Genomic DNA, 15,779 nt, shown 5'->3' on the forward strand with positions numbered 1-15,779 from the left:
AAATGGTTTTCTACTGGGAAAGTGCTTTGCTTCCAGTTATTGACCCTACAAAGTGGCTGAATAGAACAGGGAGACATTGATCTTTTTTTCTTTCCTTCTTGGAAAGAAAAGCTAAGTGGAGTTTCTTAGATGGAAGCTTTTATGTGTTAGACTTACCCTTAACGGGGCTGGTCACATGTGTGTCCCTCTGGAGCCCCTGGGAGGTAAAGTCTGGGTCACAGAGCGCTGTCACACCGTGCCTGGCATCCTGCTCTCACTGCTGGGTTGCTGTGAGCACTGTGTGTTGGGTGGTGCTGCTGAAGAGCAGAGCTCAAAATAAATGCAGAGGACAAGCACTGCGTGGGCCTGAAACAGCCTCGTGTTGCCAGCTAATGAGAACTTGGCATAAGATGGTAAAACATTCTGTTGAAGAATTGTCTGTGAGAGAGGGAAGCACTTGTCCTGCCTCTTGAATGTTTTCACCTGCCTGTTTGGGAGAAAGCCAGAGACTTGTGGTTTTTCTCCAGAGAAAGCCTTTTCAGTGCTGGCATAGATTGCAGAGGGGATAGTAAGTACTTGAAAGCTTCTTGAAGTTTCATTGTCTTGTCTTTAATGCTCTCTGAACCATTAGGAAAGGTTCTTTATTTGTAGGTTTTGAGTTGAGTTTAAAACGGAGTTTATGACTATCTTCTGTAGAAGGTCTGGTTTTGTTTGCTTCTGTAAATCTGGGAAGGGACCTTTTGAAACATAACTTTTACAGGTGGTTTTTATAACTCTTTTACAGGTGGTTTTTCATGGGATGCTGTTTGCTTTTATTTATCTGGCACTGCAGAAACGTCAGATGATATCAGAAGGAAAAGGAGATCCTCTTTTCTCCAACAGAGTTTCAAATGTTTTATTATTTATTTCAATTGTGTCCTTTTTGGTAAGTACCTATTATAACCTAGTGTAATCAGGCTTGTAAATATTTGAAAAATAAGTTTTCTGAAGTTGTTTAGTCAATATAACAAACCTTGAAAACTCCAATCTTTATCTGGAGATATTTCAGCTGGGTTTTTCTTTACAGCCATCCCTGTCTATTCAATAAAATATTTTTCTGTTCAGTCAGATGTAGATGAAAACATAACTCTTTCAATTCATTTCAAAGCTTAAAAGAAAATAGGATCATAAAAATTACATGATAGATAACACAGCTCTTATCTCCACACTTGATGGCTTGTCTATTTTTGATGAAAAAAGTTGTATTAATAATTATTCATCAGATAAGGATTCATTAGTTGCAAAGAAGAATTTGAGAGAAACACAAAAGTCATGTAGTTTCTTCCTCTTATTGTCCCACATCTTAGTGAACCAACTAATACTAAAGCAATTCAAAATATTGTACTCTTGATTAATTTTTAAATGTACATATAATTGCTTCACAGACTAATTTTTTAATATCTTTTAGACCTACTCTATTTGGGCTAGTAGCTGTAAAAACAAGACAGAGTGCAATGAGCTACATCCTTCTGTTTCTGTTGTGCAGGTAATTATTAGTCCTTTTGAGTACAGTGATAGAATCTAGTCTGCTCTTACTTGAGCTTTTTTAAAAATTGTTTTTAAGCATATTTGTGCTTTTGCATGGAATGTGAGATATTGAACTTCATTCCCATGTCTGAAAGTGAAAAAGAATTTAAAAACATTAGTCAGTTTTTCATTGCCTGTAAGCACTGAAATTGTACACTGATTGTGGTTTTGATTTATCTGGATGTCTTTAGTGTAGGTCTCATATGTGCCATTTAAGTCCAAGCCCAACTTTTGCCTACTTGCATAGCAGTGGAAAACAAGTGGAAGAGAAGAAGGGTGTAGAAAAGCAGGAGTGTTTGGGAGGTATTGGTGGAGGAAGCAACCTGCGGGATCCTGTAGTCACTTTCAGACAGAGAAGAATGGCCACAAGGCCATACATGTGGTTTTCTTAAATTTAGATGTTCCTCTTGCTGTGTCCCCTGCCCCACTATATCCCAGCTGTCTCATTCTGTGCCCTGTTTCTTTTCTCATTAAGTTGTCCTGCTCTTTTGAGGGGCAGCAAGAGGGGCTTAATTTTTTAATATTATTTTGTCCATCTTGACACCTTCTCTTTAAAAATTGAGGGTTAACTCAGATCTGTGTCCACCTTCATTCTAGGCTGACATGGTGTAACACGTTTTGTAGCCATGCCTGGGAAACATGTAGTAACACCTGACAGCATCAAGGCCACAATTCTACTAGAGATGTAAATGTGACCTGCTGTGCTGTAAGAATGGGTGTACAATATTTTTAGTTTCAATATCTACTTTGTTAAGTATAAACTGCATGAATTTTTGTTTGGTTTATATTTTTATTGGCTTTTAAAGAAATTTTAATGCACAATGCACTTCACTTAGTGCAGTGAAAATGGATACACCTTTTATGTGTTTGTTTGGTTTGTCATCCACAGTCACTTTCTTTGTTTTACCCTTTTTTGTTTTTTTAAAAAATAAAGATTTTAGCTTTCATCCTCATCAGGAACATTCCCGGATATGTCCGATCTGTGTATAGCTCATTCTTCGCCTGGTTTGGCAAAATTTCCTTAGAGGTAAGTAAAACGACTGGAAGTACAATGAATTAAAACTTAGAGAGGTGGTGTTACTGTCTAGATTGGACTATAACACATAGAGAAAACACTTACTGGATTGCTAAATGCCATGCTGTCATGTTTGACCCCTTTTAGCATTATAGCTTTTGTTGCACTTAAAAATCATGGCTGAAAAAGCAGTCTCACACAGGCTCAATTCTTGTACTGTTTTAGGGGATGGGGTGATTTCAGCTTGTGAGAGTGGGGATTAAATGCTGGAGTGTGCTGTGAGGTATATGCAGTTGGAAGATAAAATTTAGGCTGGTTGAAGAGTTTGCATGAATTATGCTTACTAGTGTTAAGTACACTTGTAAATGTGTTTGCCCTAGCAAGCTTTTTGTGACTAATAAAGAAATGTACCATTACAAATAAACCCCTTCTCAATGCAAGTGTTACCTTGTTCCACTGAGTATATATTTTGAAACAGTAGTAATTATCTTGCTTCCCCTTTTATTTGCTGTTTAGTGATACTAAATGCGACATTGTACTGTATTACTAAAATGTATTTCTAGGAGAAACTCATTGCAGTACAGTGTTTATAGAGTACAGGATTTTGTGGGTTTTTTAAAGGATCACATTTCACTCTTCCAAGTCCTGGTGGGCTTTAGGTGCTGATCAGCTCCAGGGAGCTGTGCACCCATCAGCAGGTGAAGCACTCTCCCTTATTTGCAGGCATGTCTGTTCAGCCCCTCACCAGAGAGACAGTAACTGAGGGAGGCAGATTCTTCCCTGTTCTGATGGAATGTATCCAGTGTGCATTTCGTTAAGGGCCAAGCAAACCCATTTCACTATGTGATTCAACAAGCTCATGGTTTTGTTTTGTAGCAAAAACATGTAGAAAGCAGCTTTTTACTTAAGCAAAAGTGTGTCAGTTGATGCAATAGTAATAATTATAGGGAGTTTAGTAAGTAAAATATTTACGTATATAAGTATTGCTAAACACTTTTTTTTTTTCTTTTAGCTTTTCATTTGCCAATACCATATTTGGCTGGCAGCAGACACAAAGGGGATCTTGGTGCTCATTCCTGGATATCCAGTGTTTAATGTTCTTGTCAGCACTTTCATATTTGTGTGCGTGGCACATGAGATTTCTCAGATCACTAATGATCTTGCACAGATTGTGGTTCCTAAAGATAACTCAACTCTGCTGAAAAGGATGCTATGCATAGCTGGATTTTTTTCTGGACTACACTTCTTCTCAGCAATGCAAGATAAGTCAAGGCATTAACTTGGAAACTTTCTTCAGGTTTACTTTGTGTCTGCCTGAACAAAAATTCTCAACTGGAGGTACAAGAAGACATTTAAATTAAGCGTGTGAAAAATGTATATAGTGGAAATGTACATATTTTGTGTGGAAATAGCCTTCTCAAATAATCTGAGAAACAAGAGTGCACTGTACAGAATTGCATGTGAAAATGAGTCTTTTCTACTGGATGTTTGTTGCTGTTTACATTTCTGTTGAAAGGAGACATGAAGCAGTGCAGTGGTTGGGCAGTATCAGGGGCACATGACGGGATTCAGCTGGCACCGGGCGAGCCCATGGCGAGGGGCTGTTCAGCGCCCGCGGCACGGAACCGCCTCCGGAACCGGAGCCTCCGGAACCGCCACCCGCAGCTGAGGCAGTGAGACCAGGGCATTGTTCTGAACAAAGTGGTAATTTGCTGGTTAGAAATTACTGTTTGGGGTGGAAATATGTTATAAAACCCTTTAGATGTGGAAGTAAAAAGTAATCATCAATTCAGTGACTGAAGATTATATACAAGTTTACATCAAGTTTTATGAGGGGTTTTTTAGAAATTTAACAAGTGTTCAGCAAATATGATTAATTCTGACACAAAATCTTTTTACAAAGAGAATTTGTGTTTTCTTCCTAAAATTGTTTGCTTTTTCATAAATTTTTCACTAGTTCATTTAACTGTGTGTAGTTCTGTGTATAATCCCAGTGAACAAACAAATGAATAATTTTCAGAGACTCAGTTCAAGATGGGAAATTTTTGGAAGACCCTCCAGGCTTTTCCAGTCAGATGGAATCCCATCATTCCCACTGTATGAGATCTTAGGGGAACTGTGATCTTTGACAGTCTCCCTGTGTTTGTAGGTGACCTTGAATTAGGTCTCATTAGGGAACTGGTGCCATATTCTATGCTGTAATAACATTTTCATTTAAGAGGATGCTAGTCAGTCTGTTGGTATCATGAGGAGGGATTGAGTGGTCAGCTTTGTTGCAAGCAGATGGTTGAGTCTCAGAATTACAAGTGAAATGAGATTGGAGCTGTTTGGAGAAAGCTTTTTTCCCATCCTTTTCAGCAGTGCCCAATATTTCTTACTAATTTTTTCCTTAAGCAAAAATCCTATAATTGGAAGAAATAGTCCTTCAGTATGGCAGTGACAAGCTGTTGTTTACATTCTACTTATCAGTGAAGTTATGGACATTTCTTGGCTGGTTGTGGGTTTGATTCAAGTAATAGTTTGACCTCTTTGCTTTTTCATTTTATTCTTCTTATTATTTGTTAGCTGTCAAAAATTTGAACACAATATTATTTTCCAAACATATGTGCAATTATGTATGATTATAAACAACATCATCCTAATTTGTACCATATATACTGTCACATGCATGTTTTTGTTCTTATCCCAGGTAGAACATTGAATTCAATCTTGCAGCCATGAATGAATGCAAAACAAAGTTATGAAAATAATTAGTTCAATTTTTATTTTCTTGTGTGTGATGGAGAACAGTTTCTTTCAAAGAATGACCAGTCATTCATCATAAAAAACAAAAAAGAAATCATTCACTTCCCCCAAATTCAGCAGTTTTACTAAGCCTGCCAGCTGTTTTCAAGATACTGGGCAGATACTCAGCTGTTTGTTCTGTGTGCATATTGCTTCCAGTGCTTGGGAATTTAACCTCATCGATCAATACATTTGAGTGATCGAATGAAAGGGTGTAGGTGGACATTGTAGTGGGGGATAAGCAAGCATAACCTTCATCTATGCCAGTATTATGAGCAACAGGGAACTGTGAGCTTGAGGGATAATTTTTGTTTTGTTCTTCACAACATAACTATTGTAGATATAACTCTATTTATCTGTTGTACAGACTTGGTTAAAAGATTTATTTTTAATGTTTGAAATAATGCACTTGTTTACTTTTACTGTATGTGGGATAAATATATTTTCTTTTCAGGTTATGTAAAAATATGAAGTAATTTAAACATTAAATAAATGTGCTGTGGATGCTTATTTTTGTAATGGCAGCAGCATCATTTAAGTAAAAGCTCTCTCTTGCTTGTCTCTAGCTGTGCTGCAGTTCACTGTATCACAAACTTAGGCAGATGCAATGCAGGAAGACTGCTCTGCAGTAAATTGCACTGCTCTGATGAAATTACAGCTCCAGTAGCCAAAGCTCGGGGGCCCTCAGAAGAGCTCCGCAGCAGAGGCATCGGATACTTTTCCCTGCCAGGAACTCTGCAGCAGAGCTCTGCAGGAAAGCAGAGGAACTGACTTGGCTTTTCTTTCTTTGGTCTGGCAGCATCAAGAAACCAAGCCCATCTTTAGGACTTGCTTGAGTTACAGAATTACTTGAGCTATTTAAATCCCACTCGCAGTAGAAGGGGATCCTTAAGCAAAGGAAGTACCAATCTCTTTACTCTTGTGATCAATGACAAGACACAAGGAAATGGCCTGGAATTGTGTCAGGAGGTTCAGGCTGGATATCAGGAAAAAGGTTCTTCACCCAGAGGGTGGTTGAACAGGCTCCCCCGGGAAGTAGTCACAGCACCAAAGCTGCCAGAGTCCAAGAAGCATTGTGACAGTGCTCTCAGGCACATGCTGTGACCCTTGGGGATGGTCCTGTGCACGGCTGGGAGTTGGACTTGATGATCTTGATGAGTCCCTTCCCAATTCAGCATATTCTGTGCTCCCCAAAGCTCCTGATTTTATCAGCAGGGAGAATCACAGTTCAGGGGCCCACATTAGATAGTAAGTGTGGCAAACCCTCTCCAGTGAGGGAATCTAGTCAGGCATTATCCCTAGTTAAACAAACCCCACACCATTAGCTCTAGCCCAGGTCTCAGACCTGACCCTGCAGTATTGTGGCTGGAACATTATCAGCTGTAACAATGTTGTTTAGGCACCCTTTTGAAAAATAATCAGGCAACAACTTCACTACTTTGTGTTTTCTGTTTTATTAGATTTAACATTTCATGTATGTACAAAGATATGTGTAGGGCTCTCTGTTTAACTTGGTTGAAACTTAATACAATATCAATTCATATTGCCATCATATAATGTTAAAAGGGGCTGTGAATTTACTGTCTTAATTATTAATAATTCTTTAGCCATTGTCTTTAACCAGCTTTATAAATCTATGCTTTCAGAGTAATTGTTTAATAAGCAAAAATAAATAATTTGTTATTAAACTTACCTCAGATAAATGAAGATTTCAATCATAAAATAGTTCAGGTTCTTAATAGCCAACCTACATCATTAGGTTATTTTCAAAATAGGTGGAGCCTCCACTGCTACAAACAGATTCTTTATGCATGTATGTAACAGTTTATTTCCTTAAATATATCAGCAATGTTACATTAATACAAATAAGGTGGGAGCAGCTCAACTGGTAGATCCATTGATTGTCATGTCATCCTGGAGTTATCAGAAATTATTATGATCCACCCAGAACTATTTACAAAGTTTAAATCCTACGTTGCATTAAAAATCATTATTTAAAATCCATTCCATTCATTTTGGTTTCAAAACACTGACAGCTGATACATTTGAAAATAGTAGTATAAACTAATAGAAGCTAAATGCTGATTGTACTTCAATTTTTTTTTCAGCTTGGGTAAGAGATGAAAATGTTTAGTTTGCTATAAACCTCAGTGTGCCAGTTTTGTGATTGGCTTTTCACTGATAACCATCCAAGCTGCTGGAAAGAAGGGGGAGTGCCTCTGAGGAGGCTGATTGACTGGTGAAGTCTTCCCTGGTATCTTTTGGATGAGGTAGGAAGGCATGATGGATGCCACTTGGAAAGTGAGTAGGAATGGCTCTTTATTCCACCTGTTTCATGATCTGCCTTTAATTTCTCAGCTTGAATGCCTGTAGCTACAGGCTTGAATGCCTTGAGCTACCTCTCCTGATCTAACAACCACCAGCAGGATTTGCTGCCATGTCTGGTGGGCTGTGCTGAGCATGCAGAGCAGCTTTGTAAACTGATTCTGAAGGTCTGACAATATACAAGTAGGTACCACATACTGAGCACTACTTATATACTTTGCTGCCATAGTTATCATAGTTGGTGCTCAAAATTAGTCTAAGAAGCAGCTCAGGACTCGTTCTGTCTGCTGAGATATCCTGCATTCAGGTCTGAGCCTACAAACACGTCAGTGGTACTTAAAAATTAAGGTAAATTAAGGTTCTGTTATTTGACAGAACTGGGTCATAACTGTAAAAAGAGAAAAACAAAGACAAACAAACAAAAAAACACAAAAACAAGAGCAACTATTTTGGTCTTTTTACAAAATGACCTCATTTTACAGATTCCTTTTATCCTCAGTCTTAAATTCCAAAACTACTCAAATTTCTCTTAGCAGAGACTTCAGGAACCTCAGCTAAGGAAATGTAGCCAGCACTTAGCAATTTTAAAGCAGACGCAGTTTTCTGCTTACAATGCAATGTCCTGATGAACATACAGCTTCTGAAAGAGAAAATATTACAGAAAAAAAGACAAAGCGTAAGTGTCAGCTTAAAACAATACCATGCTTTGAGGTAAAACCCCAAGAAACTCTTGGTGTCAGCTGCTACAGCTGCAGACCCTGAAGTCCTGTGTGATGTCCTTAAATTTGAAGATTTAAAGAAGCGTCAGAAATTAATTTAAAATCTGGTGAAAAGTGTCAGTAGGTGAATTATAGTTGTCTATTGAAAACCATGGAAACCCCAGTTCAGATCCTTTTAGCAAAGTCCATATATTATTAAGCTTTCAGCTGCATGGACAAATGCCTCTCAAAGAAACCACTTCCCAGCAAAGTATGCCTTCAATTAAGTCCTTTTCAAGATGTGAAAATATAATCCCTGGTTTACTGGATATGTAATTCTCCCACAACAGTTTGTGCTCCAAAAATAAAAAAAAATGTGGAGGATATAAAAAATAAACAGCATTGGGGTTGTTTATTGGGAATATCACAAAAAAAAAAATAAAAATTAAGAGTGTTTTTAAAGATTTAGTCCAGGTATACTGTACCAAATTAAACCCTTGCTTATTTGCAGACATTAAGTTTTACCTACACTAGTTTATAACAGTTTTTACTAACATAACCAGATGAATGAATGGACAGATTTTAAATGCTTTATTGCTTACAAGGTCTGAAATAGCATAAATGTCTGGTAAAAGAGCAAAAATCCAATTTTTATCATGAGTAGTTCAGTTATTTTCTCTGGGGGGTGATTTATTTATTTTTAAAAAATAACTTTGCTCATTATATTTGGTAATCTCTAAAAAATTAATACCTAATATATGTGCAATACTATTTCTGAGCCTCATCATGTTGCACAAGTTTTCATGCTTGTCCACTACAGCTTTTCCTGTGCAAATGTTAGGCAATTATATCATCCCATTAACGGTCTGAAATCCTTTGAATCTCTAAAGTTTTGATTTCCCTGTTAAAACTTTCAGGAGAGATCACAAGACAGAATAAAGCTTGATATTTATTAATACACACATATATATATACATACATATACATCTATATATGTATATATATACATTAAAGATTACTTTCCGAATGTAACAAATATAAAAAGTTATAAGTGTTTACAAATTGTCAAAAATGTCCAAAGTACAAAAGGATACAGTACATCAGTTATATGGAAGTGATTGTACTCCTGGCACTGAAAGCATCATAATACTGTGGGCATGCACAATATACACCAGAAAAACTCATGCATCAACCAGAACAAATAAGGAAGTGAGACAATTTGCTGCCTTCTTTCATTACAAATTCATTGCTTCTGTTAGTTTTCTTTCCTCAGGAATACCATTTACCTGCAAATAGATGAGAATTTATATAATCCATCAGTCACACATGATGCTTCAACAGTACTTAACTGTCAAGTATGAGCATAGCACATAAATAGTATTTATTATTCCTTTATCAACAACCACATTGGAGAAACACTACAAGTATAACATGGATGAAAAGATGACATACACATGATAAAGCATTCTTCTGGGAAGGGAGAGGGCTGGGAAAAGATTAACTGGGAATTTATCTTTCTATTTGGGGGGATCTAACAGGATCATAGGGAGGCTGAGGCACAAAACAGAAAAGGTGGAACATAGTGTACATGCAATATTTAGTCTTTTACTTATAGGAATACCCTATGAACTTTTTCATCTAAGCACCTTTAACGGTGCTTGTGAATTCTGCCTATTGACAGAGAGACAATTATAAAACCTAATGTATCTGTTCATAATGGAGAGCAGTAGCAATTTTCATCAGTGTAATAAACATTAGATGGGAGCTGTCACCTCTTACATAATTCTTTCCCAATTTTAATTTGTGAAAAAGTCAAGCATTATGTCAGCTATTAAGTCTGCCTTTTTATATAAGGTTAAAATAAAACTATTCCTTACTGGGGATTCAGATAATTCCTGAAGTGGACAATAGTTATTATCCATGGTCTGCTTTTCAAATTACTAAATACAATCTACTGAAGATTTAAAATAAAAATTTCTTATTCACAGCAGTGACTGATAGTATGTTAAATTCCCTGAACATATTACTGTGAGGAAAGGAAGCAAATTTAACAATTAAAGTCTCATTCTATAGGTTTTTTGGCCTTAGGATATTCTATTTCTGCAAATTTCTTACTTGAACAGATCAATAAAATTGATGGCTAGGTTTGTACTCATGCTACTAAAAAACTCTTAGTAGTGCCTGAAGTTTGTTTTAAATCATAGCTTCCTGAAAAGCTAACATTCTGGCAAAAGGAGTTACGGATATCCTTTCAGAAAAGCTGCAAAAGGCACATGCCATCATGTCATGGAAGTGCTTGAGGGTCACCTGCACATCTGAACTACAAAGCAAGGTGTTATGACAAACCAAGGGAAGAGGAGGAAACACCCTCTGTCCCAAATACATTCCACCGCCCGCCCCCCTGGATTTCTGAGAGCTTGTCACAGGCAGCATCTGTGATTAATATGAAAGAACAGTTGTATTCTACAAAAATAATGTACTGCAGAAAATACAGACACGGGAGAATTTTTAAGATCTAATTTTAGGGCAGTTTTTCAGTGCAACTCAAAAGTGATAGACCCATGCTAGTTTGTATTTCATACCTTTGCAAAAATGCCTCACTGCTGGCATTGTACACTGTACCAGGTGATTTTGCATCTTATTTGCTGCAAGACAGACTGGAATTCTTGAAATGAAACAGTCATAGCAGAGGAGCAGCACTATGTGACACTTTGATTCTACCTTCTAAACAGTGTGAGTGAGAAGAGCTGTGCTAAATGTAAACCCATTGCTGGAGGCCCTGGATCAAGGCTTTGACTGCCAGGGTCATCCACCATTTCCAGCATATGTACAATGCAGAACACAAATGGCAAAGCTACCAGAACTGCTGTCAGACTTTTTGTACCTGTGTTTTTAATTTTCACATAACAAAACCCGCATGGAGAGAAACATCTATTATATACTTGCCTCAAATCTTTGAAATGTTGTCATACGAAATTCTCCTGTAATCCCCGAAAGCAGTAATGAAGAAGAAGGATTTTCAATGAAAAGAAAGAGCTGCTTATGTAAGTCCTGAGTTAAAACAAATCTGCTTGGAGCTGTAGTTCCCATATTATGTTCAAAACATACGTATCTCTCTAGAGTTTTGATTAAATACCTCTTTGAATATTTAAAAATTACACTTGGGCTCTACTTTTTCCCTGTGTGGTCCTCACCCTCTTTCACATGGCTATGGCTGTAGGTTTTTCCTCAAACCTGAGATGCTAAGTAGAGAGGACAGTCAGCCTTAGTCCACAGTCTGATGGTCACTCCTGACCTCAGTCAGTTCATGAGCGTTTGTGAGAATGATATAAAAGTGATGACTACGACACAGGAAACCTGAAGCATGGATGTGCCTCACCACAGATTCCCCAGTACCAATACATTATGTCTAGTAACTGCAACTAAGAGCTCCTTCTTCAAAGCTTAACTAATATTGGTGAGAATTACAAATTTAAATTTCCTATCAAGTGTCAGAATCTGAACCATGTGATTGCCTTTGGGAATCTGGCTGTAGCTTCATGTAACAGTAAATTACTTATATGAGGTTTATAAGTTAACTGAACCAAATTCTAGCCTCTCATGCAGAGTCCTAACATAGCATTTCTTCCTTTTTTAATCAATCCCATGCCAAAATTTTCACTAATGTAAAAAAAAAAAAAAAAAAAATTCTAGAATGACAATTCTGTAATACTTTACTCTATTTGCAAATTCTTTTCACTGTCCACAGACTGTATACATTTTGACTAGTGTTTTCTCCACACTGGTCACTATAATTACAGTATTTTCTGAGTATTTTTCTGAGCATTTACTGACCTGCACTCTGCTGCTGTGGAATCTGAGTCTGATGTGGCAGGTTCCTATAAAAAACCATTTAATATCTTTAATGCTTCCATACAAAGTCTGAAGTGTATTATGACGAAAGCTCAGTATTTACTCTTCTTTTTTTTTCTTATGAAGCAATAATCTTTTTTCACTATGCAAATACAGATGTCCAAACGTTAGCCAAGACCATGAAATAAAGACAATTAGTGTGAAAGTAGTTCTTATTATTGCACTTTTCAGCTACATTCAAAAGTTCAGACTTGGTGGAATGCCAGAGGCAACAAGAGTCACCATGGGTTTTGAAGTTCAGCAGTTTGATTTCTCTAAGTGAATATTCCATATTCCATGACTACAGCAAAGGTGACAGAATTTGCAACATAGTTATTGGCTGTGGAATGAATGAATGGTCAGCTACTTCTTTGTGTCAGACCAGTTCACTTATCAAGGCAGTTTCATTTTTGTGCTCTGCAAAAGTGTCTATTTTAACAGCTACCAGATAGAGGTGTTTTTACAGAAAGGTTACAATGTAGGTGAAGCAGATAAATACCCTATGTACAACTCAAGAAAGCCTTTGGTACAAGATCTGACACCCCAATCATAAAAACTGTTATTCTGAATATAGAAGAGAAGCTGTAAAAGATGAAGCAGAGCACTTTGCAGCACTTGTACAAGGAATAATTTATACAGCTGTCCTTTCTGGAGAATTTAGCTTTTGGGAGAGGGAGAAGAAAACAGTCCTGCAGCATGGCTCTACATTGTGAAGGGAATTTAGGACTAGCATGTGTAAATTAGGCCTGAGTTAGAGCTGGTACAGGACCAGTACCACTGGGGCCATGCAGGCCTGCCAGCAGAGGAGGTACCAGCTGGAGCTGGTGTTAAAACACAGCACTGGAGAATACCAGTCACTTCTGAGACTGCCCCAGATCTGCTCAGCCCCAGGCGCCTTAACCAAGCCTTCCCAGAAATGCCTCTTTGCTACAGCTCTATGGACTTGTCTGAATTAGAACATGCACAAAGCATTGAGTCTGCATTACTAGTTTCACTAAGTTACTGATAAATGAATTCTAAGGAACGGGAATTAATTATTTTTCTGGTTTCTTCTTGGAAAGAGTGGCAACAATGGAAATGGGAGAGGGCTATGAGCATTTTTCTTGGCAAGTCTGAATTTATTATCTGTGCAATGGAGTATGTTCTTCTGTTCAATGTCAACATTTCAAACACAAACCATGTGTGACAGGTACATGACTAACTTACAAAGACTGGATTTTCTGGTATAAAACTACCACCAACCTGGTGCTGGTTTTATACCAGAACCCCAAAAATATGGGTCAAGAGACAAGGTGTCTAAAATAGAACAGTTCTAATTGATTCCTCTGTCAAAAGCAGTTTTTCTCCAAAACATGCAGAAGTCTAACTGTCCCACGCCAAGCCTCTTGCAAGCTTGCAGACTGAAAGCCAGCCATTTAATCTTACAACAGAAGGCCTTTCGTCCTGCTGGAAATCCAAACATCAGAGCAATCCTGAACTAGAGAGCCATTACTGAATCCTCCCATGATGAACACATTTTGGAGGACAAGCACTGGAATCTAGTTAGGACATGCAGCACAGTGAGCATTAAGAACCAGTGTGAACACTTACTGCTGTGTCTGCATCAGGGGCATGCTGGTGTTGTCATAGCTGTCCGTGTGCAGGGGCGGGACGATCTCGCCCGTCACTGGGTGAAACACGGGCAGCGTGGAAAGCGGCCACGCGATCTCTCTGTTCTTGGACATGTCACGAAGCTCTTTGGTTGATTTCTGTATAGCACTGTGGTGCACCAGCTGGATGCTGTGTCAGAAGAAAATAAAATAGTGAATACATACTTTATGTGCTCTATCAAACCAGAGAATTTTGCTACTATTATTATTATTATTAAAGTACGAGGACTTTGATGCATGCTACAGACTACAGTGCAACAATTACAACCTTCACATAGTTAAATTAATAAATACTTATTTAACTTTTTAAGGCAGTAATTATTCCATTAGATTTTTCTGTCTGAATAGATATTTTTCATAGGATTCAAGATTGTGCAGTTTTTGGCTGATATTTCATTTATATCCTGCAGTTAAAGTTTTGGTTAACTCTTGATTCTTGTGGTAGATTCATAAAAGCTTGTAAATTAATTTTAAAACACTCCATATTATAGGCACTGGTTACCTTCCAGGATATTTATTCTCCTTTTCATTGTCTTTAAAAGACAAGCTGGAAAGTCCAATAACCAGGAATATTAATTGCATATTAACACATTTATTCTAACCGCACTATTTTATTTTGAATTGACCGTCTTTAGTTTCAAACCCTTTTTATTCTGGTCTTCTATCCTTACCAATATTCTGATTTAAAAGCAGCTTTCACATTTATGAATTAAACCATGAATTTGAGAGAATGAAAGAAGATTATGACACATATGTATGAAGCATGACGAGCTACTGAGAATGAAAATTAAATGGTAAAAGAAAAATAACAGGAAAGAAGACACTTACTCTGGTGTTTGCATGTTTCTCTTTTCCCTAAAAACAAAACAAAATTTATGAATTAAATAATAGCATTGATAGTTGGAACATTAATCTATCTGATGATGAAAACAGTACATGATGTGGAAATGCTGACAAGGTTATTGCTAAATGCAACTTGGCAGCATTTACAACGGGGTTTATGATGAGGCCTTGATGAACGCACGTAAAGAGATGTGATAGTGGTGACAGAAACACACAGACACACACAGGGAAATGAAAAATGCAGGTTAAAGAACAAGCTTCTGGCTAAAATAAATTCTGTGACAAAATGAAATTGTAGTTTGTGTAAGAAATGGCAGAAATCACGTTACTTGCTGCTTTCCCTTTATGTGTTTTTCTTTGATAATATATCTTAATTCAGTTAATCTCCTCAACCAGGTTTATGTTATGTTACCATTTTAAAAATTACTTAATATTTTCCTGAACCAATGATCCTTTATTAGTATTTTATTTGCTGGGGGCATTTTGAAGAGCTGTGCACATTTTGAGGAGTTTTGTGCATATGTTGAGTATTTTAACCTTTTCTAGAACAACTAAAAGCCCTACATCCACTTGCTTGGAAATTAGTGCATATGCTTAAGTGTAAAATAGTTCAGAATTACAAGCAGATACCTTTTAGCCTGTTTTAAATGTTTATAATGAACTGAATGGAGATATTCTAGCAAATAACCTTCTATGCATTATAATCTTAGAAAAATGAACAGTTCCTTATTAGCATGTCAAAGTACTCACACTCCTTCCCGTCGGCAGCACATAATATAAGCAAGTATTAGGAAAAGCACCAGTGCTATTGCCGAGGGCACTGCCAGTGTAATTAGGAAATCCGAGTAATAGTCTCTGCTTTTCAGTGTATCAGAAGGTGGCTTGTATTCTCCACCATCAGGTAATATTCCCTCTCCACGAATCACTTCCTGAAAGGTGGAAACTTGTTTTGTATTGTCAACCTGATACCCAGGAAAAAAACAGAAAAAGGGAAAAAAAAATTCACAATTAAATAGCAAAGTAACAGAA

The 15,779-nt window shown here is 37.3% G+C and overlaps 2 protein-coding genes across 8 annotated transcripts in view; one reads left to right on the forward strand and one right to left on the reverse strand.

Annotated features, from left to right (window-relative positions):
* CASD1 (CAS1 domain containing 1) overlaps positions 1–5,854 on the forward strand; it is a 28,743-nt gene extending 22,889 nt beyond the window's left edge. For all 3 annotated transcript variants that reach the window (XM_058830998.1, XM_058831000.1, XM_058830999.1), the window contains exons 15-18: positions 764–904; positions 1,427–1,504; positions 2,480–2,572; positions 3,573–5,854. In XM_058830998.1, coding sequence (XP_058686981.1) covers positions 764–904; positions 1,427–1,504; positions 2,480–2,572; positions 3,573–3,839 — 579 coding nt within the window. In that variant the 3' untranslated portion in view covers positions 3,840–5,854. The remainder of the gene's footprint in view (positions 1–763; positions 905–1,426; positions 1,505–2,479; positions 2,573–3,572) is intronic.
* Positions 5,855–5,973: 119 nt separating this feature from the next.
* SGCE (sarcoglycan epsilon) overlaps positions 5,974–15,779 on the reverse strand; it is a 34,112-nt gene continuing 24,306 nt past the window's right edge. For 3 of the 5 annotated variants that reach the window (XM_058831004.1, XM_058831005.1, XM_058831001.1), the window contains 5 exons: positions 15,501–15,712; positions 14,736–14,762; positions 13,849–14,037; positions 12,202–12,245; positions 5,974–8,309 (listed from right to left, as the gene is read on the reverse strand). In XM_058831004.1, coding sequence (XP_058686987.1) covers positions 8,254–8,309; positions 12,202–12,245; positions 13,849–14,037; positions 14,736–14,762; positions 15,501–15,712 — 528 coding nt within the window. In that variant the 3' untranslated portion in view covers positions 5,974–8,253. Of the gene's footprint in view, positions 9,654–12,201; positions 12,246–13,848; positions 14,038–14,735; positions 14,763–15,500; positions 15,713–15,779 lie in introns of all 5 variants that reach the window. The other 2 variants (XM_058831002.1, XM_058831003.1) reach the window with 2 other exon arrangements.

The sequence above is a fragment of the Poecile atricapillus genome, chromosome 2 (assembly GCF_030490865.1).
Source record: "Poecile atricapillus isolate bPoeAtr1 chromosome 2, bPoeAtr1.hap1, whole genome shotgun sequence".
Taxonomy (NCBI): Eukaryota; Metazoa; Chordata; class Aves; order Passeriformes; family Paridae; genus Poecile; species Poecile atricapillus.